Source organism: Indicator indicator, chromosome 8, assembly GCF_027791375.1.
Source record: "Indicator indicator isolate 239-I01 chromosome 8, UM_Iind_1.1, whole genome shotgun sequence".
NCBI classification, from domain to species: domain Eukaryota; kingdom Metazoa; phylum Chordata; class Aves; order Piciformes; family Indicatoridae; genus Indicator; species Indicator indicator.
In genome coordinates, this window is record NC_072017.1 from 25,011,955 (window position 1) to 25,035,949 (window position 23,995).

A 23,995-nucleotide genomic window follows, 5' to 3' on the forward strand; every position below is an offset into this window, starting at 1 on the left:
CTTTTCGCACTCCTGAAGACATCCAGATTTAGTGATGTTAATATTAAGCTTTTATGCAAAGGGACAGCCATGGACTTACGCTTGATCATTTAGGAGCTTTCAGAGTCAAACCAGGCCCTTTTTTCTTTTTCTTTTTTTGTTTCTGACAGAGCTTGAAATAACCACCAGCCTCTCTTCACTCGTATATTGTTTATTGTTAGTGACGCTCAAAGGCACGAGAAATATTGCATATTATCTTCAGAACAAATGCAGCAGGAGAACGTTTGTGTTGTTCAGGGAAGGGTGCCCTGATACTGGAACAGCTACCAGAGCACAGCTTCACCTGTGATTTTCAGAACATACGTCCTTTAGAAAGATTTCAGAGAGAAGTTGCATTTTGGACTGCTGTAGTGTCAATAGGTTGTAGCATATTTAAGGCATTTGATACCAATAGGAAGCTGATATGCTTTTGATGTCTTGCAAAAGAAATTTCCTGAACAGATCCCAGCTGTTACAAGTGCCTGGCAGCTAAGAGAATACTGCAGTCACTGTGTACGCTGCTCTGAGACAGCAGCAGCACTGCAGGGAAGAAAAATCTCTTCAGTGTTTGACATACGACCATTTTGATTCCTCTACTGTATATATCCAGGATGGGGAAGAGAAAATAGGTGAAAGGAAAGAACAGAAGGAATTCTGCAGGAGTACATACTGTACAGGACGGTATTTTTCCATGAAAAACCTTACTTTGAAATGCTCTTCATTTGATAACTGCATTCTGCTTTTGTGTATGCAGTTTGAGCAGTGAAGTGACTGGTTCTGTGCTAAAGTGAGAAGAAACGAGAGCCACTGTGCTGTGGAATAAAAGCTTTCAAACCTGTTACTTTTAACTCCTTGCAGAAAACTTTGTATGTAAAGTAATCCAGAGTTGCAGCTTTCTAGTTTCAGACTGCTTTATAAAGGGGGCCAGGTGAATATTTCTCTTTTTTTATATTAGTAGAGCTCACTTAAAACCATCACAACAGTCTAGTCTGCCTTCTCAGAACATGAGGCAGTACACCTTGGACATTTTTACATTTTACAAAGTAGAGTTTGAACTTTAGCCTTGAATTTGAAATGATGTATGTTTTTAGACACAGTAGTGGGCAAGCATATGTCTTCCCAGGTTTGATTTTTAAGAAAGTTTAATCTCAGTTTAAATTTCAATTTGTAATGCTCAAATTGATTTTCACTTGGAAATACATCCCGTTGCATTCAGCCTTAGTGCAGTACATTCCTGGGTTGGTTTTAGACAAGTGCTACGTGATTGGTGAGAGCAGATCTGCCTCATAGTTAACATACTCCCCGTGAATTTTTCCTGCAAAGCTTAATTATGCTCCTGAGGGAAAGAACAGCACACACCCCTCTGTCAGCTGCTGCCCTCTTGGTACCAGAAGTAAGCAGGCATTTCTTCAAATGGCTGATACTCCTCTGCCACAAGAATCAATTGATGGCAAAGATAATTATGTGGAGGTGAAAGGAGACCTGCATATGACATGTGAGATGTTGGATCTGATGACTCTGCCAGTGTTCTTTTCAAATTAATATTAACATTTTTTTCCAGATATATGGCCAGTGTTGAGTTGTGCAGCATGAATGTCTTGCTGCTGTTCTTCAGCAGTTTGTTCATTATGGGAACATTTAATACAGGAATTCAGTGTTGCAAAAGATGTTAATTATGATTCTTCCTTGGGTTATTAGCTACTTCCAGAATTCAGTAGTCTCATTTCATCCTGCCTTTACCATCAGTAAACCTGTGCAGCTCCAGACTTCTACTTTTCTTTGTGACCTTATCAGTGGTGAAAGGTATCCAATGTCCTGAAACAGATGAGGATCATCATCTGAATAAAATGGTGGATTTGAGATATTCAGCATCTAGTTAATATTTATGGTACCAGTCAGTTTTTATTTAAAACAAAACTTTTAGGGGAAGCCCATTAGAGTGACATGAGCTGAGCAGTCAGAAGGAAGCAGAACTGTTCTCCTGTATACCTTCCTGCAAGAGAGGTTTGTGATCTGAGAAGTTCCTGCTTTAGCAGCTGGTAGAATTGTTCAGGGATATAGAAGAATTTCAGATAATATCAAATCACACTCTGCTGTATTTATGTGGTAGCTCGCTCTTCTTTCCTGTGGCTTGATATTGTGGTTGCAAGTATTTTTTACTCTCTCTGGTAGTAGGTATTTTCTACATAGTTACCTCCCTAATTAAGTTGCATATTCTGTAACTAAATGAATCTTACTAAAAATGGGGTTTGGGGTTTTTTTCCCCACTAGTTTTCATGGAAAGGTAGTAGGATTTTCAGGCTGCCTTTAGGTGAGAAATAATAAGGAAAACCTTTGTTCACTACCACCACAGAGATTTTTCAGAAGGTAAAAGAGTGAATTTTTACAGTAACAGTCTCTGTTACGTATGCAGTTCATGGTCTGCAGTCTTGGAAGCAGATAACAGGTTGTGAATTGCTTACAGAGAATACAGAGTAGTTCTGTATTTCATAAAGTGGCAAAAGCGCTGTTAGACATTTGCATTTAGATTTGTCATGAATAGCTGCTGGGTATGAAATGTCTTCTTGAAAGGTTATTTTCATGAGGGGTATTTATTCTGCTTTTCAAAGCTTTCTATTATTTTCTTCCTTTCTCTGATAGTGAACTTATGGAGATACATCCAGTTATCTAAATACTGTTAGATCCTGACAGACAGATGGGTTTCTTTTATATCATACTCTTTGAAAGCAATATTCCGTTTCACCTGTTTACACTCTTGTATTGGGTAGAGTTGTATCCAGTGAGACATCTATAAGAGCAGGAAAAATGAGGAGGAAATGGATTGCTTGTATCCAACTTCTCCCTCCCTTTACTTCCCCCCTGTATTCCTTCATAGAATTCCTAATCTGACACCTTCGTTTTGCTTTGATTTTTGTTATGTTTAATTTTTTTTAATGTTAATTCACTTCCTGAGGGTGACAGATGGTAGTTTCCTTTAAGCTGGAAGATGTTTGAATTGTTTGGTTAATAATTTACCTCTTCTGTGAAAGTTTTGCTTTTCTTGAACAAAGTTGATCTTCATTGAATTTGTCAGAGGTTTGATTACTATTTTTTGAATGGTTTTGGGCATCCTGTGTTGCGTGTTACCTGTGCAAACAATTAACCTGCTTTGTTAAAAGGCAGGGAAGCATGTACAGTAAATTATCTGTACACTGGAGTGATTTTGTCTTTTGTGTTTGTTTAGTTGCGATGCCAGAGGTACTGACAGTTAAATTTATATGCTGGAAAATTATTGCTATTGCTCTTCTTAATAAGGGCTGCGACAGGTGTAGGCTTTTAATTATAATTAATTATTTCTTGTATTGCTGCTTATTTTTCAGATGAATGCACTGGACACACTTGGTCAAACAGCGTTGCACAGGGCTGCACTGGCAGGTCACTTGCAGACCTGTCGGCTCTTGCTGAATTATGGCTCTGATCCCTCCATCATCTCTTTACAAGGCTTCACAGCAGCACAGATGGGAAATGAAGCAGTGCAACAGATTCTAAGTGGTGGGTAAAAATAAAGCCTTGTGTATTTTAGATGTAGCTTCTCCCTTTCCAAAGCTATTGGTCTTACTTACTTTTAAATGCAAGAGACTTGCATTGCAGTGGTTGTCTCATCTCTCCCATCAGCTGTCATGTGAACACATCTAGAATATTTACTTCATACTTTTCAGAAGAAAACCATAACAAAGCAAAAAAAGCCCTGCTCAGTTCAGTGATTTTGTGCAAATTGGGAATAAAATAAACGGCTTGTAGACTTGAAATATGCTGCTTTACAGGGAGACTGTAGCAAGGCAGATGTCAGGAGTTTGGGGTTTTTTTGTTATCAAGTTCCAAGGCAGCTGGAAAATTATTGCTAAACATGTGAGAAACCTTTTTCCTCTCAGCAGCCACCCTGTTAGGTACTCCATACTTTAGCAGTCATAAGCACAGTGCTGGTAGCAGAGAAATCCTGATAGTTGCTGTAACATTTGAACTTTTGTTTCAAATCTCTTGCTTGTCCAGCAGAGAAAGATTTTTATTGTGAAAGTACTCTGGATACAGTTTAGATAACCATGTGTTCATACCTTGCATTAAAAAAGCAACAAATCTTTCAAGATGGTGTCACTATTTTTAACATCAGTGCTTGAGAGTTTGTATCCTCTTACCCATGTCGCTTGAATTTTTTGCAAGTAGGCAGAATAATTGCATCAGCAGCTGTAACTTAACATCGGTGTGATATGTAGTCAAAGACAGGCAGATATCCAAACAGATGAGAAGATCCATGCATGGTAGCTACAAACTTCATTTCCTTCAGTGTTCTCAACCGTGTTGGCTTTAAAACTTGCAAAATAAGGCAATTCACAGCAGTGCAAGGAAGGACTGTTTTGAAATGTACCCTGTCCTGAGACATAACTGGTTTCATGGGTAGCATTACCTGTTTAAGGTAGGACTGTGGCTGTATGTATGAGTATGGAGAGAGAGAATCAGAAGTAAACATCTCCCCGCTGTTGAAGAGAATAGAAGTTCGATTTGTTAATAGTAAACTTACAGGTGTTCTGAAAATGATAATTTTATTTTGAACTGAATTAATTTTCATGGAAGTCATACTGTGCTGCTTTCATTGGGAGAGGTAGCAGCCTTTCCATGAAGGTACTCAAGATTCAAAAGCTGAAAAAATGCGTGTATCATAGGATTGTTCACACTTTGTGCACTCTGTATTTCAAAGCCAGTAAATGAGTGCTGAAGTAATTTAGAAAATACTACTGCCTGCTTATTTTTTAGAGATTGGATTAAAGAAATATTTTTTTACACGTTGGAATTGTTTAGATAGAGATTGTTACCTAACTCATGGGATCACAGCTGAAAATGTTTTCTGTGTGGTTTTGGACATTTTCCTCACACTTACTAGTTGAGCTACTTCCCAACTGTGACATAACAAAACAGCTTTCTGACAATGTGGTAGCTGGTGGATACAACTTTACTCTAGATGCTTGTGATTCTGTTTGCAGCTGGTAGGAGGATGGCCATGTAATGTAAGGAAGCTTGTTAAGTAAACTTCTTAATTTTTTCAAATGCTTATTAGAAAATGCTGCTGATTCTGCTTTTTTTGAAGAGTAAGATTTGTTTGGTTCTTTGCTCAGTGCAGCCTTTTGGTACTCAAGTTCTTATCTAGTGGAATTGGAATTTATCTTTTCTTTAGTAATTAGATTGTGTTTCTGATTGATTTCCTTTTTTACCCTGACCAAAGTCAGCATCTTGGCTGTCTTGTGAAGACAAAGACTATAGTCCAGAGAAGAAATAAACAATTGCAAAGGAGCAAAGCTTTGGATCCAGTATGGGATTTAGCCTTATCTAGTCTCTCCCTGCCTCAGGATGCTGAGGTGGTGTGCTGTTGGGGAGAGCAAAGGAAGGCAAATGAAATGAATGTGTGAGCTGAAGTCTTAACCCATTCCAACAACATGCATGCTATGCTCTGCTCACAGTCATTAACATTTGCATCAAACCCCTGCTGCCATTCTTCTCCTAGAGCATGTTTCAATCATTTAAAATCATAGAATAATAGAGGTTGAAAAGACCTTTAAGATCATGAAGTCCAACTGCTTGCTAGTGAAACTGCTCCAAAAGATGGAGGTAGGCTTAAGGAAATGAGCTGGCAGCTTTGGCCGTGTTAACAGTGCCACTATCCCTTTTTCCCTAAACATTCTTAGCCTTTCTTTCATTGTAGAGCATTTCTTCACATATGAGTTGAGCTTGTAGGATTTGCTTTTCACTTCCTCTCTTCTTCCTGCAGTGAATATGGAGGCAAGGAGGTAGCAAAACTACACAAAACAATGTCTCTGTCCACAGCATTTAGTTGGAACTATTTGATCTTTAATGGTCTCTTCCAACCTAAACCATTCTATGGACCCAGCTGCATTTTTAAAAATTACAACTGACTTTCTTCCTTCCCTCAGTTTGGAAAATACATTGAGCACAAGTTAATAACACTTGATGATCCTAGGTAATCCTACACCATCTTTTTCCCTATGTAGAAAGTACACCTGTGCGCACATCTGATGTGGATTATCGGTTGTTAGAAGCATCCAAAGCTGGAGACTTGGAAACTGTGAAGGTATGTTTGAGCAATTCATGTTCATTTTCTACTTTGTGGCTTTGTCAGGCTGGTGGAAGCCTCTGCTTCAAGAGTTGTCAAAGTAGGGCCCAGCGGATAGTAAATCAAAAAATGCGAAGGCAAAAACCTTTTTTTCTTTTTTTTTTTTAATTCCCTCTATAAAGTAGTGCATTAAGATGTGCTGAGGTGTTTCTCTTGAGCTGTTGGTTGTTCATTCTTGCAGTCTTTCAGACAACCATGGTTTTGATTGACTCGGATGCAATGTTGCAGATGGTAGCCATAATTCTTTGAAGTGGTCCTTGCTATCCTCTGAATGACATTCTAATAGAAACATGCCTCAGGTGCATGATTCAGTCAGAAGCCAAGCAAACAAAAGTGCTAAGAGGTGGCAGACTTAACATTTTAAGACACTGTTCATCTGAAGGTCAAAGATAGGTCATGAATCCCAGCATCATAGGAAGGTTTGGTTTTTCCTTTCATACTTGGTCTGGGCAAATATTTTGCAGATAGCCTGTTCTGCATGTATTCTCGTTTTGAACTCCCAACATGACAAATATTCATATTCAAACAGCAGCACTTTTGTGCACCAGCAGGTCCTTTGACTGCCAAACTCAGTAGTTCTAGATTTCTGAAGACAACATAAAATGGAAACAGTAACATAATCTGGAGGAAGTTACATTGCCTTAAACCTGATTCTTGATGATTTAGAGGCTCATCCTTTCTAATACATTGGGTTTTTGTTGTTGTTTGTTGTTCATCTGGGGTTTGGTTTTTGAAGGGGTTTTATGAGGTGCTTGCTTTGTTTCTGTTCTGTGCTAGGTTTTGGTTTCTTCTTTTGTCTTCACAGCAACTTTGCAGTCCACAGAATGTGAATTGCAGAGACTTGGAAGGCCGTCATTCAACGCCACTTCACTTTGCTGCAGGATACAACCGCGTATCAGTAGTGGAGTATCTGTTGCACCATGGAGCAGATGTACATGCCAAAGATAAAGGGTACCTTTCATTCCGTTACGTGCTTCACTGTATATTAGTGTGCTATTTCCACCTCCCACTATTAATTTTGGTTTGGGCTTCTGTAACCATCGTGTTTTTATCTGATTGCATATTGGATTTTATTTTCTGTAACTCTTAATACTTTCTCTTTGATTAGTGGCTTAGTACCCCTGCACAATGCCTGTTCTTACGGACACTACGAAGTGGCTGAACTCCTGGTGAGGCACGGTGCTTCTGTCAACGTGGCAGACCTGTGGAAATTCACTCCTCTGCATGAAGCAGCAGCAAAAGGAAAATACGAAATCTGCAAGCTGCTTTTAAAAGTATGTGATCTGCAGGTCTGAGATGTGTCTTGAAATGTGTACTTGTTTGGTTTTGTTGAAGGTTAATGTAGTTATATGCATGTATGAGTCCTTCATGGTGGCTTTTTATCTATTTTCGTCTTACAATTGTCAGGTGGTTTCTTGTGTAATGCCAGTTCACTCACAAAGAATCATCCATACAGTTAGTTTTCCCAGTACATGCATTAACATTATTAGTCAAGTAGGACCTAAGGCTCAAACTAGGAAAGCAGCTGAGTTTGTGCAAAAAAATCCCAACTTATCCTATTCATCCCTTTCTGGAGCAGTTGCTGCAGTTAAGTACACCTTTGTAACTACTTACAGAAATGCCACTGAAGGTGGCTCCTAATTGGTGTCTGGCATGTAAGAAATTTAAATCTGTTATGTTAATATAATTTATTTATATAATTTATCAGGCTTCTGGAGGAAATATGTATTAATAGACTGAGGAGTAAACATTCATTATAATTAGTGGAAGAACTTGTAAAAGGCATGAGGTAATGCCAACATGTTGCCAGTAAGAAACATGAGTTTGAGCAATTTAATGTAAGGTCAAGTCCTGCCATAGGAGGGTAAAAGAAGGATGCTAGGGTAGAATTTCTTGTCAGTCCTATGTCCTGTTTTAGCCTTGCCTACTTTGTGTCCATCTGAAGCACAGTAAGTCAGAATTGATGAGATTCTTCCCTGTCCACTTCTCCTTTCATTTGCTGCTGGAAAGCCCCACTATTTCCGTCTGACTAATTATTTCACTTGATTACCACAAAAAACATTCAGGGGGTAGCATATCAGTTGGAAACACATCTGAAGTAGAAATCAGAAGATACTCAGAGGTTTCTGTGGAGTAGGCATGATGATGGCCCTGGAGATAACACCTCAAGCTTAGGCTACAGAAGCACTTGTAATCTCTCAAACACACTGTTATTTTATTGACAATGGAAGTCTCTGGAGTTTTCTGATCATTCCACTGGGAATGTAACCATTTTTTGTGTTCAAAGAATCCTAAAGGGATGTACTACAAAAGTAGAAAAGTGCTGAAATCTTTCTCTGTGAAATCACTCTTGCACAAGAGTTAAATGTACCCTTAGGGTGACAGAGTTTTGTAAAGGCATTGGCTATCCATGGATATGTGCTCACAGTGCAGTTTGGTCAGGCCTTCTCCTGCTATGTCTCTTATATCAGCTGGCAGTGGTGTCAGTTCTGCTGAGCCATGGATGTTGAGCTTGATTCCTCCTGACTTGCAGTCTTTCTGCCCTGTTCTGATTGAAAAAGGAAACAAAAATGTACAGGCATTTTGGAGGTAATTGCTTTTTTCATTGCTTTTTATTGTTACTATGTCTTTGAAGAGGTCTCAGAAGACGGTGTCTCTTCATCTAGGTATTTATTCTGGAGAATATTTTAATAGTTCAAATTTTGATGAGTTTTAAGGAATCTGAACTCATTTCTTGGAGAAGCTATTGCAGTTTAAAAGGAATTGTGCAAAGAATGCTCTCCCCAAAAGCACTACAGCTGCAGAACTGGTACTGTGTAACCAGTACTTTGTCCCTTCCTGTCTCTTACTATGTACCCTTTTCACCCTGTGCACTGTTGTACTGCTTCCAAGTACAAGGCATTTAATTTCTTCTTCATATGCCCAGCTCATTCCCTGTGGCTCACCTTAACACAGCTTTGCCAGCATCTCCAGTGAGAAGTGGCAAGGTAGACTTGCTGGTGGAGGTTGGACCACTGTGCTGATTCTGAAGTGGCCAGCCAGAGAACTCTAGTGCCAGCAGATGCCCCTGCCTTGTCTGTCTTGTTTTTTCCCACTGCTGCTGAGAACGATCAGAGAAGGAGCTGTTCTCCCACTAAATTGTACATGGACATGACTCACACCATATGCTGTATGTAAATTGATGCTCCTGTCCTCCCATGCTCTAGTACTTACCACTGCAGATACACTCCAGCAGTCATTCAAATCTACTTCACATTTCCACCAAAATGTGTTCTTCACTGCTTTCCAGGGCCTGTAAACTGCTTAAGACAATGTTGTTACCTGTTGGAAGGTGAAGAAATTAGTGTTGTTCTGTTTTCTCTTCTAAAAGGAGTGCCTTTCAACAGCAGGGTGGCATTTAATGAAACTGAGGGTCTGGCTTCACTAGCTCAGAAAGGTATGCTGCTAGCCAGTTTGCAGGAGAAGCAGGGAAAGATTGGCTGGCAGCGAGGTATTTGTAGCTGGCTTTTGTACAGCACCTGTTGTGACATTAAGGTGTAGCTATATGCAGGATATGCACTTGAACTTATTTCATTTGCAAGTGGAGCAGTCGCAGCTCTTGCAGAGGGCTGCAATTCTTGCCTGTGGAGTGGAAATCCGCAGCTATGTTGCAGTTTAGTGCTTTAGGCCTCAGCCCCATGGGTTTATTCTCGTGCCTACTAATCTACACAGTTGGTACTTCATGACAGCAGGTCAGAAAAATCCACCATCTCCTATTCTGTGACATAAAATAGTGACACTTTCATGTGCACTGCTCTGCTCATGGTTGTGACAGTAGCGTTCCACTTTGCAGCATGGAGCTGATCCAACAAAAAAGAATCGAGATGGAAACACTCCTTTAGATTTGGTGAAAGAAGGAGACACAGATATCCAGGACTTACTGCGAGGAGATGCTGCCTTGCTAGATGCTGCCAAGAAGGGGTGCTTGGCACGAGTGCAGAAGCTGTGTACTCAAGAAAATATCAACTGCAGAGACACCCAGGGGAGAAATTCAACACCACTACATCTTGCAGGTGGGTGACTCACCAAGTTTTGAAGGCTTTTGTATGTTTATGGTAGAGCTACAGAAGTTAACCACCAAAACCACGACTGATAGAATAAGAGTTTCACTGGGAATTGTCCTGTACAGAAGGTTGTTAACTATGGCAGCTGTATTTCAAGAGGTAATACAGTTTTTTTGCAGTCAGAAAATTGCTTCAGCTTTTCTGTCTAATAATTTTTCTTTAGCTCAGCTCTTCTAATATCTGATTTCTTTTCTTGTGCTTTTTCTACAGCTGGTTACAACAATTTGGAAGTAGCTGAATACCTACTTGAGCATGGTGCTGATGTTAATGCCCAAGACAAAGGAGGATTAATCCCCCTACACAATGCAGCATCCTATGGGGTAGGTGCAGACGTTCTTGCCATGAGCAGACCAAGAAGGAACTCCTTGAAGTCACATTGAAAGCCAGTTATTTTACACGTGTCTTGCTATGAGCATAGTTCAGATTTTGATGACATGAAGTACTTGTTGAGCTAAGTTGATGTTGCAAGCTCTGTTTGCAGTGTTCTTCAGAAGACAGATTCAAGTGTGCTGTGGCAGATAAAGGCTAAAGTTTGGAAGGATCACCAGAACATAGTTTTTACGAAGGCAAGCAGAAGTACAGCATTGAACAGTCCTAAATTTGGGGTGACTGTTAAAACAGAAAAGACCTCAAGTTGTTGCTGAAAGCCTTTAAAGGAAGAGAACAATACCAGGGGATCACGTGTAGGCGATGATGTAAAGAAGTAGAGATCTGTTACAACTGACTTCTGGTGGGAGGGGAGCTTTTGGTAAAGCTAAAGTGTTGAAGGGCTATTGAGTGTCCTCCTGGGCAAGCTGTTTACTGCAGTGGGGGTGTAGTGGCCAGCTCAAACCATACTGGATGAGGTAGGCCCTCTTTCCTCCATCTGGGAGGGAGCATCTGTGTGCATATCAATTGCACAGATGCCTGATAGATTGCTTATAAGCAGCTGTTAATTGTGGATGAGGGGATAAATTATTATTTTGGAAATAATTGTATAATTGTATAAAGACAGTACTCGGGAAGCTCCCAGCCATGTGCTTACAATCAGATGGTGTGAAGCTCAGGTAGTGTTTTTGATGGGTCTCATGATATGTTTTGTCTTTTATTACCTGGCCCCTGGCAAAATCTTGGAGAGGTGATCATAATAGAACCACGATTACTTTCATTTGAGAGCCAAATGAAGTGAAGTACAGTGTTCACTTTGATTTAAAGACAGTCACTCTGGTCTTCAAAAAAGGCAAGAAGGAGGACAGAGGAAATTACAGGCCAGTCAGCCTTGCCTCCATCCCTGGAAAGGTGATGGAACAGCCCATTCTGGAGGTTATCTCCAAGTGTGTAGATTATCACTTCTGAAAATCGTAATGCAAATCTAATCTGGTTGCTTTTTCAAAGAAAAGTGTTACCAAGGCAGTGTCTGGTGCTTTTCTAACAGCTTATTTAGCGAATAGTTGCTGTATGCTTTTTCTGTGGTGGCCCACACTTCTCTCTGAGGTGTCATCAGCCCATTCAGATCTCTGTGTTGGGAGGTATAGAGGAGATGAGTATTGATTTCTCAAGTTCATAGCTGGCAGATTTCACAGACTCAACCTTTTCTTCACAAAAGTGTCTTCAGTTTTTCCACCCAGTCCCTTCATGCTGTGTGTCCCTCAATAGGGTTTCATGGAGCAGAAAAGTCACAGGAGCAGCAATGGCTTTAAAAGTTTGGCAGAGAGGAAAAATAAGGTCAGCAGTCTCTTCAAACCACACTTACTCAGAGAGCAAGCCCTTTTTCAAGAGCCATGGAGAGTCAGTTAATTGCCATTGACAGAGAAAATGACATCTATTGACAAGTCTTTGCACTTCTGCTTGTCATTTCAGTGTTTCACACTCCCACCTACTAATTTTAACTACTTGGTGTTTTATTTCTTAGCTGGGCTCAACAAGTAACTGGCCAAAGACAGCGAAAAATTCTATGTGCCAGTTTTCCGTTCTCTAACTTTGCAGACTTCAAGGGTAGGATATTGATGGAAGCATATGGTTGTAAGATTATTACTTTCATAGCCTGTGTAAAGCAGTTGTCCCTTGTAACATTCATAATGCATTTTATCAATTACAGTTCTCTCACAAAACGTGATTATAGAAAGAACAAATTTGTGTTGCCATGGGTGGGTTCAAAGTCTTGTAAGAAATTGCAAGAAAGAAATAAAGTACAATGAAGACTTCTGTGTAAAGGCATTTAAGTGGTAGCTCAGCAGTGCAGCACGTTGATCTTTGGAGCTTCTAGTATGTCACAAATGTTGCAGCCCTGTAAATTTGTGTTTCCAGTTCAAATTTGTCTGCAGATATTTTGACAACTAACTCTTGGGTTTATGCTGGATCAGGTATCGTGTCCGCTCCTGCAGCTGACAACCTTCATGCTGTGTATTTGGGATCGTTTGGTAGAAATATAATTCCATGCCTAATCCCAATTATGAAGTGCTGGTGGATGATCTGGTAGTGCACAGATACAGGTGATAGTGGAGCTGCAGTATAAAGTGGTACCTGAGGAGATGCATTGCTACATAGACACAGGAAGCAGAAAAGTGAGCTAAAGGGAAATTGCAGGGGTCTCTGAGCACCATTACCTCCAGCATGAAAAGGGAAAGTATTTGTCCAGTGTTATATTGATTAAGATGTCCTTCTGTTTTCCAGCATGTGGATATAGCAGCACTGTTGATCAAATACAACACTTGTGTAAATGCAACAGATAAATGGGCGTTCACACCACTGCATGAAGCTGCACAAAAAGGGAGGACACAGCTCTGTGCTCTGCTGTTAGCTCATGGAGCAGATCCAACTATGAAGAACCAAGAGGGTCAGACACCACTAGACCTGGCAACAGTAAGTTCATGTTAGCATGACAACCACAGACTTCTCTGGAGGATTTGGTCTGCATGTTACATGGCTTTCTATAACTCCGTGACATCAGTGGTCCTCAGCTTTTGTTGTGCTGAGGAGAAAGGAGATGAGCATCTCCACAGTATCTGTTTATGATTTTCTACCTGTAGGTCCAGGCTTTTTCCTCTGCCTGAGATCTTAACTTGTGATTTAAGGTTTGCTTGTGCTTAAGGATTCACTTCTGGGATCAATCTTCTCATTGCTGGAGATTTTGTTTAACTTGGATTGAAAATCAGATGGGCCTTTAGAGGAATGGGATCATTTAAAGGATGATTGTTCCCAGTGCCTGTATATTACCTCAGTTCTTTTTTTGATCAAATTCTGAAACAAAATTCTAACTGTTGCAGGTGGCTATCAAAATTTTTCTAAAACTGGCATCCAGAAACTTTCTTGTTAGTGGTGTCAGTGGTGGCTGGTTAAAAAGGTTTAATAAGATTACATGTGTGTGTCTGTCCAAAGTTAACCAGTCTTGGTGGAACAGATAATGCAATCAGATTGGTTGCTGTGTCTTTTAAGGCCAGTGACTGATTATGGAGAATTCAAGAGACATCCTCCAGCTATCTGAGCTCTAGAAAGTTTTGTATCATTCATCATAAAAAAAAGTTATCTGATTTCTGTGGGAGGAAAATAAGGATGTCTTAATCATGGTGTATAAGGACATACAAGGAAGAAGTTCTTGAAGATGAGACTCCTGCTTTAATTTAGTGAACAAAGGCAAGATCCAGTTGTTAGTTAAGTTCATATTTCTCCTACAGCAATGGTTAGTCTTTCCATTGAAACATTGATCTAGTGCAAAATGATTCACTAGAAGGTGAGCCTGACAGAGGAATTATGAGGTGGCATTGCCTGGCCTAGGTTGTGAATGATTACAGATGAAGTTGCTGCATTACTCTTCCTGGCATTAACACTGCCAGAAAGGGATGTACCTTCTTACTTACCTTTAGAAATGAGGAGAACCCAATTCACTTGTGTCTGAGCAGTGAATATGAATGTTCTTTAACTATGAATTCCCATGTTACAAAAATTGGCAGTTTCCTTTTTAATGAGGGAACAGTGCAATCAACTGAATTCAAAGAAAAATTCTTTCCAGAGATCAGTGACTTGTGATAATAGAACCTCATGTTGAATGTTCTTTCTGTTTTCCAGGCAGATGACATCCGAGCTCTGCTGATAGATGCGATGCCTCCAGAAGCTTTGCCTACCTGCTTTAAACCTCAGGCTACTGTTGTTAGTGCTTCCCTGATCTCACCAGCATCTACACCATCCTGCCTCTCTGCTGCCAGCAGTATAGATAACCTCACTGGGCCACTGGCAGACCTAGCTGTAGGAGGGGCATCAAATGCTGGTGACGGAGCAGCAGGAACTGAAAGGAAGGAAGGAGAAGGTGCTTTTGCTGCTGGACAAGTTTACATTGCTGGAAGTACAGTAGCTTAGTATCACAGTAGGCCTTGCTTTATCTGGGAAGTGTTTCTGACTTGCCAGAAAATATTGTATAGCCTTAGCTATTACCTGCATTTTAAAGTGTCTGATGCATGCTCTGTTGAGCATTGTTCACTCCATCTTTCTTTGTTATCAGTGATTAGGTCTGCCTACCAAAGCAGATCTGATCAAGTGCCCAGATGTTCATGGTTGATTTTACATGGAAAATCCAATGAGAATTATTTTGATGAAAGAATTATGATTAGGGGGGGGGGGTGTGCTAACACTTTTAAAAACCCTTTGATTAGTACCTGGAATTCATGTTTTATTAATGATTATATTGAAAAATACACCCACTCTTCTTTTCCCTCTCTTTGCAATATGAGCCTGTATTTGCCACTTTTTAACTGCTGATTCTGAGTTGGGAACATTGAGTTTTTACATAGTGGAAGTGGATTGTTTATTATAGACATAGACAAACTAAGCATAAAAAGAATCTGAGTTGGGAATTTTGAAAGAATCAGTGGTATTGTTTGATTAGTTTATTTATTTTTAACTCAGATACATAGGATATAATGACTTCTTTCTTCTCTTGTAGTTTCTGGCCTTGATATGAACATTACCCAGTTCCTAAAAAGCCTGGGTCTTGAACATCTTCGTGACATCTTTGAGACAGAGCAGGTAAGTTCTCATCTCTGTCCGTATGCTTTAAAAAGACACTAATGTAATTAATTTGAGGCATGTTTTCATTGCCTGATTGATAAAGGGAAACAAAAAACAAAAAAAAACCAACCTCACATTACAGAAAAACAAGTGTGTCCAAGAAAACAGCAACTGAGTTACCAGGTACTTTATGGTGAAGTTGAGAAACTTGTGAAATTTTTGTTTGTCTGGTTTAGTTCAGATATCCATTGCCTTTCCCTTTCTTACACATACGTGATGACTGCCAGTTTGGCTTTTATTTTGAGAGGTATGTTGGACTTTGTGAACTTTGAATGTGATGGCTGTAACAAAATTAGTTTGGAATGTCACTTGTACTTGGGTAGTCTTGATATCCAATCAAGCCTTTTGCCACCTGTAGTGCTGCACATGACACTTGGGTTAGGTCTGGAAAACCTTCCAGTCTGACTATAAGCTGAAATAATAACCTAGTTTACCAAGGTGTAGTCATTCCCTAATAGGTTAGGACTAGAGCATTAATTAGGCATGGCTAGAAAGTCTCAAATGGAATTGAGAGATGGGGGGAAAATCACTGTAGGTTTATCAGTAATTCACAACATATGAAAAGAATGCAACTAATGTAACAGTTTCTCAAGCTTTGGCTACTGCTTAGAGCAAAAGCACCTCTAATGTCTTTGTAGACTCCTTTTGTGGACTGTTTCTTAAATTTAACATGTGACAGTTAAATTTGTTTGCATGAGCAAGATGGGCAGAGTGGTGGAAGTGAAAGGTGCAAGTGCCAGAGGCTGGATTTGATGAGTCAGGAGACAAACATTTGAAATGTAATGTATTGCATTTGAAAAAGTTCCAACTATTTCCATGAAACATTACAGGAGGTATCTCCCCAAATTTGTAATACTATATGATTCTTTTTTTCCCCTTCTTTTATATCAAGCATAATCTCTTTAGTTTGGAACTGCTTCTATTAAGAAGCAAACCAATCTCAAACCAGCCTACAGTCTGTTCACATTTCTTCTTTCTTACTATTTTTCAAACCTTGGTGTTACCATGCTGGTTTTGTTCTACTTCTGCTTCCTTAACCTGTTTTAATATATTTCCCTACTAATAAGATTTAATAATGCAAATCATATTCACTGTATTCATTCACCGTTTTGAAACTGTTTAGCTACCCTTGTAAGTTTCTTACTAGTGAAAACAAGCTCATTGTCCTTAATGTTTTAAGATGCTTTTTCCAAGCACTGCAGTGCCTTCATGTGCAAATTTTCACTTTGGCCGTAGCCCATTGCTGATGTTTTCTAATACTGCATTTCTTCTCTTTTTTTTACTGTTCCACTGCACATGAGTGTCTTCAGTGCCTTTTCCACAGCAATCCCAGTGGGATTGTTTTCTGCTCAGTTGGACAGATGTTAATACCTTGCTTGAGTTGCTTTCTTTTGAATGAATGGTACTCAGTTTGTGGTGGGCACAGTTCATACCTGCAAGTCCAGTTGTGCTAACAGTACAGCTTCTTTTGAATCAAGTTATATGGTTCCCTAGAATTTGCTGAGCTTCCCATTCTAGTTTAATGTGTAAAATTGCAAGTAGCTTTTATGTAATTATCTCTTCCACATGAAATCTTTGTCACAGAATCACCTCAGTGCACAAGTACTTTATAGTAATAAAAAAAATGTGTGCTGTACTTGCCCTTTATCTTCAGTCCATTTTAAAAGTGTTTATTTGACATCACGTTTTATTATCTTTCTGCTTCCACCATCACCTTGAAACTTAAAACCTTGTCAGGTGATTGGGGATACATTGATATATTGCAGCCATATGAATAGCTGTGTGTGTCCTCACAGTGTTAGTTCCAAAAAGAGCTGAATAGTTGAGCATGACTTAGGACAGCTCACCCACTAGTTTGGTACACATGCAAGTGGACCCATGCATATGTGTACACACAGTAATAACTATAATAATGTTGGTGTGAAACAAACAGCGTTTATCGCTAAGCTTGCAGGGTACTCACTGCTGTTTGTGTCGTGAAAATAAGGAATTGCACAACAGTGCAAAACTTAAAATGCTTAAAAAATATTCCCAGACTTCTCCCAGCGTTTCCTTGCATCATCCTTCTACATAAGTAAAATGTTTTTGAGAACCTTCTGTGAGAGCCAGCTCTCGTTAATTGCTGTAAGAGAAGTTAACGTTTTGTACAGCTTTAGGCTGTAGCAGCTGGGTATGGCCCTGTGATAGGGAGAGGCTTGCCAGAAGGTGGCAGCAATTAGAAGTGTGACAAAACAGAGTGCATGTGTATGCATTCTCTCTGTCTCTTGGCTGCACCACATACATATGCCATTTTCTGAGTAAATGGGTCTTCAGCCTTTGAAATCAGGCCAGGTTTGGCAGGTGAATTTTGTGTTTTTCTACTTTTCCAGATCACCCTGGATGTGTTGGCAGACATGGGGCATGAGGAGCTTAAAGAAATTGGGATCAATGCTTATGGACACCGCCACAAATTAATAAAAGGTGTGGAGAGACTTCTAGGAGGGCAGCAAGGTAAATATGACATTTCTGCTGCTTAGTTGGTGTAGAATACAGCAGGCTCCCAGAAGTCACCTTTTATAAGTGTAGGCATTGTCACGACAACTTGAAAGAATTTGGATATCAGGAAAATGTTTTTGCTGGCAGATCTGGTGACTGAGGGGATTGTGACAAGTAAAGATATATTGAGGAGATACAGAATGGAGTCATCCCTTGCCCTTGCAGAGAATGGACACCCCTGAGGCATCTGTTGAGGCTGTGCCCATTTCCAGGGACTCTTTTTCACCCAAGCAGGAGCTTTTGGTTTGATTTACCCTGTGTACCATATGTATGCCCTATGTACATAGGCCAATTGTACCCTGAAGGTTGGACCTGATGGAGTTTTTTGCTGCCGCACACTTCTCAACTGCTTCTCTTGAAATTGTGAACAATGAAATACAATTATGTCCACCTGCAATTTTCTTTCTCTCTCTTAAAGCCTCAGCTGCTAGCTAAAGCACTTCGTCTGTTTGAGGTCGTGCTTCTGCCTTATTTTGCATTTCCTGCTGTACTGGGGTTACTTAAGAGAATGATGATGATGATGGATATAAACAGAGCTGATATTGTTTTCCCCTGTTGATTTTTATTCCACTCATTCCTTCTCTTTGCAGGTACCAATCCATATTTGACTTTCCACTGTGTAAGTCAGGGGACCATTCTTCTTGACCTTGCTCCTGATGATAAGGAATATCAGTCTGTAGAAGAGGAGGTATGCAAGTGCCTTTCTTAATGCTCCAGTGGCACTGTATTTCTCTTTTCACTTATAACCCCTCAGTGCCAAGGAATATAGCACACATTGAAAGTGATAAAATATCTTTTGGTGGCATAGAGCTGACATGAAATTTAGGGCTCTTTGTTTGTCTTTTTTAGAGCAGTGATATAAATTACTTTGCTATGTCCTGCCAATTTTAAGAAATGGTCTGATTGCTCACTTAGTGTTTTCCCAATCTTGCCTTTTCTGTTTGGGATGTTACCATGTAGCAAGGGCTTCCACTGCTAGGTGGAGTTGTGAAAATCAAAGGCTGTGTGAGTGAAGACCAAGACATCAAGGCGTTGCACTTCTGCAGGCATTGTCTGTGCTCAGGCTCTTTCTGCATGTGAACCAGCTTGTTTTCTCTTGTCTCGGTGGCTTAGTTAATCTGTAACCCAGATAAACAGCTCTTGGAAAACTGAGAGTTGACTGTAATTTTGCCTCCCACACACACATGCTCTTTTATTTAAGTAAACGACAAGCAGATACCATTTTGAAAGAAAAATCATAACAGAAAAGAGGCTTTCTAAAGCATTGTGTTTGGAAGAAACTCCATTTTACTGTGCATTTACTATTTGTATAGTGTTCCTACACTATAGCACAGAAGTGTTGGGGGTCTTTTTTAAAGTCTAGATATTCATGATTGTTGCCAGCTTAGCCTGGGATATTTTTGATTAAGTCTGTGAGCTGGAGTTTGTGCAGATCTTTTGTATAAATGCTTTGGACAAGAAAGGGGCACCTATTTGCAGTGGTATATTGGGATGTATTTGAGCTGTTACTAAATATTGTTGCTGTAGCTATAAATACTTCTGGAAAAGATACAATGAAGCTGTTGAAATTCTTAGGGACTGCTAATGACAGCATCTCTGACAGAACCCTTCTGGAGAAACTGGTGGCTCATGGCTTAGACAGGTGTACTCTTTGGGTAAAAAACTGGATGGACAGCCAAGCCCAGAGTGGTGATGAATGGAGTTAAATGCAATTGGTGGCCAATCACAAGTGGTGTTCCCCAGGGCTCAGTTCTGAGGCCAGTTCTCTTTATCAGTGATCTGGAGGAGGAGATTTAGTGCACCCTCAGTAAGTTTGCAGGTGAGAAGGATGGGTGGGATCTTTGTCAGGTTGATCTGCTTGAAGCTTCACAGGGAGACCTGGACAGGATGGATCAATGGTCCAAAGCCAACTGTATGAGGTTTAACGAGGCCAAGTGGCAGGTGCTGCTCTTGGATCACAACCACTCCATGCAAAGGTACAGGCTCAGGGGAGAGTAGCTGGAAAGCTGCCTGGCAGAGAAAGAGCTGGAAGTGCTGTTTGACAGCTGGGTGAATATGAGCTAGAAGTGTGCTCAGGTGGCCATGAAAGCCAACAGCATCTTGGCCTGTATCAGGAATAGTGTGACTAGCAGGACCAGGAAAATGATTGTCCCATGGTACTGAGCACTGGTGAGGCCACACCTTGAGTACTGTGTTCAGTTTTGCGGCCCTCACAACAAGAAAGATGTTTTGTTGCTGGAGCAGGTCCAGAGAGTAAGTCCTGTGAGGAGTGGATGAGGGAACTAGGATTGTTTAGTCTGGAGAGAAAGACGCTGAGGGGAGACCTCACTTTCTACAGCTGCCTGAAAGGAAGTTGGAGTTAGGTGAAGTTGGTCTGTTCTCCCTAGTAACAGTGAATAGGATGAGAGGAAATGGCTTCAAGTTGCATCAGGGCAAGTCTAGATTGGGTATTAGAAGAACCTTCTTCACTGAAAGGATTATCAAATACTGGAATAAGCTCCCCAGGGAGGTGACTGAATCCCCATCCATAGAGGTGCTTAAAAGATGCAGAGATGTGGTGCCAAGGGACATTAGCACCAGACTTGGTAGAGTTAGATCATGGTTGGATGTGATCTTAAGGTTCTTTTCCAAACAAAATAATTCTGTGGCACAGGAAAATGTACATCTTCTAATCACCAAGAAATAAAAATTGTGCTCATTAGAAACACTTTTGTTACTGCTTCAAAATTATTTTTTTTGTATGCTCGTTTCCAAGGATGCTGCTTTTTTCTAAACTAATGGAGGTTTTCTAGTTGTGCATAATTCTGATAACAAGTGCCACTGTTCTCCTTTTTTCCTGTGTAGATATTTGATACAAGTGCATTGAGTGCCTGGGAAGTCTGGCTGTAGCTCAGTTTAGAACAGAGTTGTTTTGTTAGGGTTTTTGGACACCTTTTCATGGGTTTTGAATCAAGATTGTCCATTGTTGCTAGTGATAGACTGAGAAACTGTGTGCATACTTTGCCTTGCTGGCAAGCTTTGCGTGCTGAACATTCGGTTGTGTTTATTTCCGTAGATGCAAAGTACAATCCGGGAGCATCGGGACGGTGGGAATGCCGGTGGGATCTTCAACAGGTACAATGTCATCAGGGTAAGTTTCCAAGCTCTAAATTCTACATGGTAAAACGAGTTGGTACCTGTGCAAGCAGGCAGAACGGGTATAATGGATCGCCCTTTTGTATTTAAAATTCTTTATTAAAATAATATTCAGGAGCAGGGTTAAAGCATGTGCTAAATGGTAAAGTTAGACTGCACATGGAATGAGGGAGAAGTATCCACTTGTGCTCTTAAAGGAGCCTAAAGAACTGGTGTGGAAGACAGGTGGCAAGCCTGACGTTTCACAGCCTGATTTCATGTGATTTCAGAGATCTATAACTTTTGTATTTGACTTTGCAGCATGTTTGTTGCGTTTTTTTTTTTCTCAATGTAATCTTTTTTTTTTGTCTTTTTAAAGGAGTTGGGGAAGGGGGGGGACATGCCTTGATACCATTTGGTTTCCCTGTCAAATGTATGCAAATTCTGTGAAACCATGGTTCCATTTCAATTGCAATTCAACCATGGTTGGACCTCTTGTACCACTGCAGATCCAAAAGGTCGTGAACAAGAAGTTGCGGGAAAGATTCTGTCACAGGCAGAAGGAGGTCTCAGAGGAGAATCATAATCATCACAATGAACGGATGCTGTTTCATGGTAAGGAAGTGATCTCTGTTTGTATCTACTGGTATTTAACAACAACAAATAAAAAGCTTACAAGGATCCACAGGCAATGATGATGTTGCTGCGTCACCATCCTGTACAGTAATTGTATTTCTATACTAGAAATGCAAGGCTGTTGAGGTGGTGGAGTTAGTTTGTGTGGTTACTGCAATTCAAAAAACTACATTAGGTTAAAAATAGTCTCTTTTTTTTTAAATAAAAGGGGAAAAAATGTTGGGTGTCTTTTTTTTATCTAAGATGTGTCTTAGTCATTTCCAGTAAAGCTGCTGGGAGGATGTTACACTGCTGTGCAAAAGATAGGGATCTTCTGAGAGGGCACCAGCACGCAGTAGGTGTTTTACCTGGGAGCTTCAGGCAGTCATCGGGAAAAGGAATCAAAATCAACTATGAGTTTCAGCAGTATGTTCTCTAGAAGCATCCAGAAGTGCCTACAAATGACAGTTGCCTGAGGATCCTTCTGCCCCAGATCCTTCTATGATTCTGTGTAGGAAATTGGTTTTGGGTATGACTTTCCTGACACCTTTCCCCGTCTTAACCAGCGCTGATTGCTGAAAGTGGTATGCATTGACAAGATAAATTGCACAGAAATGTGAACAGAGGGAAAAGCCACTTAATGAGATGTGTGAAATGAGTAAGAAATATGAGTCACATGTGGGATCTTGGTATATAATGATAAATCCCACACATCACTGTGGGTATCACCCCCTGCCAGCTGACTGAGCACACTTTCTGGTATTTAATGGTCTATTTAAAGCAGGCTTCTCTTGACATAGAGTCCCTTATCACTGTAGAGCTTAACACATCCTTTTGTGTCATCCTGTTCTAGGGTCTCCTTTTATCAATGCTATCATTCACAAAGGATTTGATGAGAGACACGCATACATTGGAGGAATGTTTGGAGCTGGAATTTACTTTGCCGAGAACTCCTCAAAAAGCAATCAATATGTGTATGGAATAGGGGGAGGAACAGGCTGTCCCACACACAAAGACAGGTCCTGTTACATCTGCCACAGGTATGAGTCCAACATACAGAGTTCCCTCATACAATTCTGGCTGTTGTGGTTTTTACCATCCTGGCAGAGGATGAGTTGTGAGGAAAGAATAACCACTTGAGCTTGGCCGTGGCAGGAAAAAGGCAGTTTCCATTTGTCAGTGCTTCAACAAAAAAGGATAAAAATGCAGAAAATCCCACAGGAAGGTCCAAAATTACATCTTAAGAGCACAGTGAGGATAAATCAAAGTGAATTGTGGCTCAGGAGGGAGGCTTGCAACAGCAAGTTTGAAAATGAAGGGTCAGGGAAATATAATTAAACTCCATCACTCTGTGAACAAACCTGCAGTGCAAAGTGGTGGTCAGCAGTACAGTGTTATACTATAGGCCAGGTAGTTTTATAGGCAGTGAACAGGACCTAATCACAGCTTTGTTTTGTACTGGAGTTAGATCAAAGTGAGTTTTGCACTTTCACCCCTGTCCATACCCTGGTAAGCAGGAACACAGAGAGTTTCAGCTTTTTTCAACAGTTTTATGTAAAATGAACTAGAATAGGCCTCTGTGTGAGCACTGAACAAATTGTGTGTTGTCTCTTCTGTGTATTGAGAAAGATTTTGTTTTATTTTCATAAGGGGCTTTATATAGCCTTAGAAATTGCTTCTAAAAGTGTTTCTCCAAAAAGCCTTGAGACATTAATTTGCAACAAAATAAACTCAAAAGTTTTAAATCGTTCTGGAAGTATATGACCCCTAGTAAGATATTTTCAAATTATGCTTTCTTTTTATCCTTTTAGACAAATGCTCTTCTGTAGAGTGACCCTTGGAAAATCCTTTCTTCAGTTCAGCACAATGAAAATGGCTCATGCCCCTCCAGGGCACCATTCTGTCATTGGCAGGCCAAGCGTGAATGGACTTGCATATGCTGAATATGTTATCTATAGAGGAGAACAGGTATGTAGATTCAGACAAAATACTGGCTGGGTTTGAAATTTGCTTTTCCTCTTGCACTCTGCAAACGGAGCTGATCCTTGCACTGTCTCTCCTGATGACTGTTTAGTGAAATCCAAAATGTGAACTTACTTGAGCATACCCTTCCATAAAGCAATGCTGCTGTGTTTGTTTTTTTTTTTTTTTTCTTGGCTTCACTTTCAGGCATACCCAGAGTATCTCATCACATACCAGATTGTGAAACCAGAAGCTCCCTCACAGACAGCAACAGCAGCAGAGCAAAAGACCTAGTAGCTAGAGAGCAGTGAAGAAGGATGTGACTTCAATCTTGGACTGGATGGATACGTGTTTCAGAAAATCAGTATCGTACAAAATCCTAACAACCTGGAAAAAAGCTGTTTGTCTTTTATAAAGCATTGCTGTCTTGATGAATAAGATATGAGTA

At 40.2% G+C, this 23,995-nt stretch overlaps 1 protein-coding gene across 1 annotated transcript in view; it reads left to right on the forward strand.

Annotated features, from left to right (window-relative positions):
- The window catches only part of TNKS (tankyrase), a 120,847-nt gene extending 96,852 nt beyond the window's left edge, over positions 1-23,995 (forward strand). The window contains exons 12-27 of the mRNA XM_054382953.1: positions 3,378-3,549; positions 6,057-6,136; positions 6,984-7,129; positions 7,287-7,452; positions 10,011-10,230; positions 10,492-10,601; positions 12,934-13,122; positions 14,326-14,563; positions 15,197-15,279; positions 17,691-17,811; positions 18,447-18,544; positions 20,912-20,986; positions 21,480-21,585; positions 22,439-22,625; positions 23,397-23,553; positions 23,755-23,995. Coding sequence (XP_054238928.1) covers positions 3,378-3,549; positions 6,057-6,136; positions 6,984-7,129; positions 7,287-7,452; positions 10,011-10,230; positions 10,492-10,601; positions 12,934-13,122; positions 14,326-14,563; positions 15,197-15,279; positions 17,691-17,811; positions 18,447-18,544; positions 20,912-20,986; positions 21,480-21,585; positions 22,439-22,625; positions 23,397-23,553; positions 23,755-23,841 — 2,235 coding nt within the window. The 3' untranslated portion in view covers positions 23,842-23,995. The remainder of the gene's footprint in view (positions 1-3,377; positions 3,550-6,056; positions 6,137-6,983; positions 7,130-7,286; positions 7,453-10,010; positions 10,231-10,491; positions 10,602-12,933; positions 13,123-14,325; positions 14,564-15,196; positions 15,280-17,690; positions 17,812-18,446; positions 18,545-20,911; positions 20,987-21,479; positions 21,586-22,438; positions 22,626-23,396; positions 23,554-23,754) is intronic.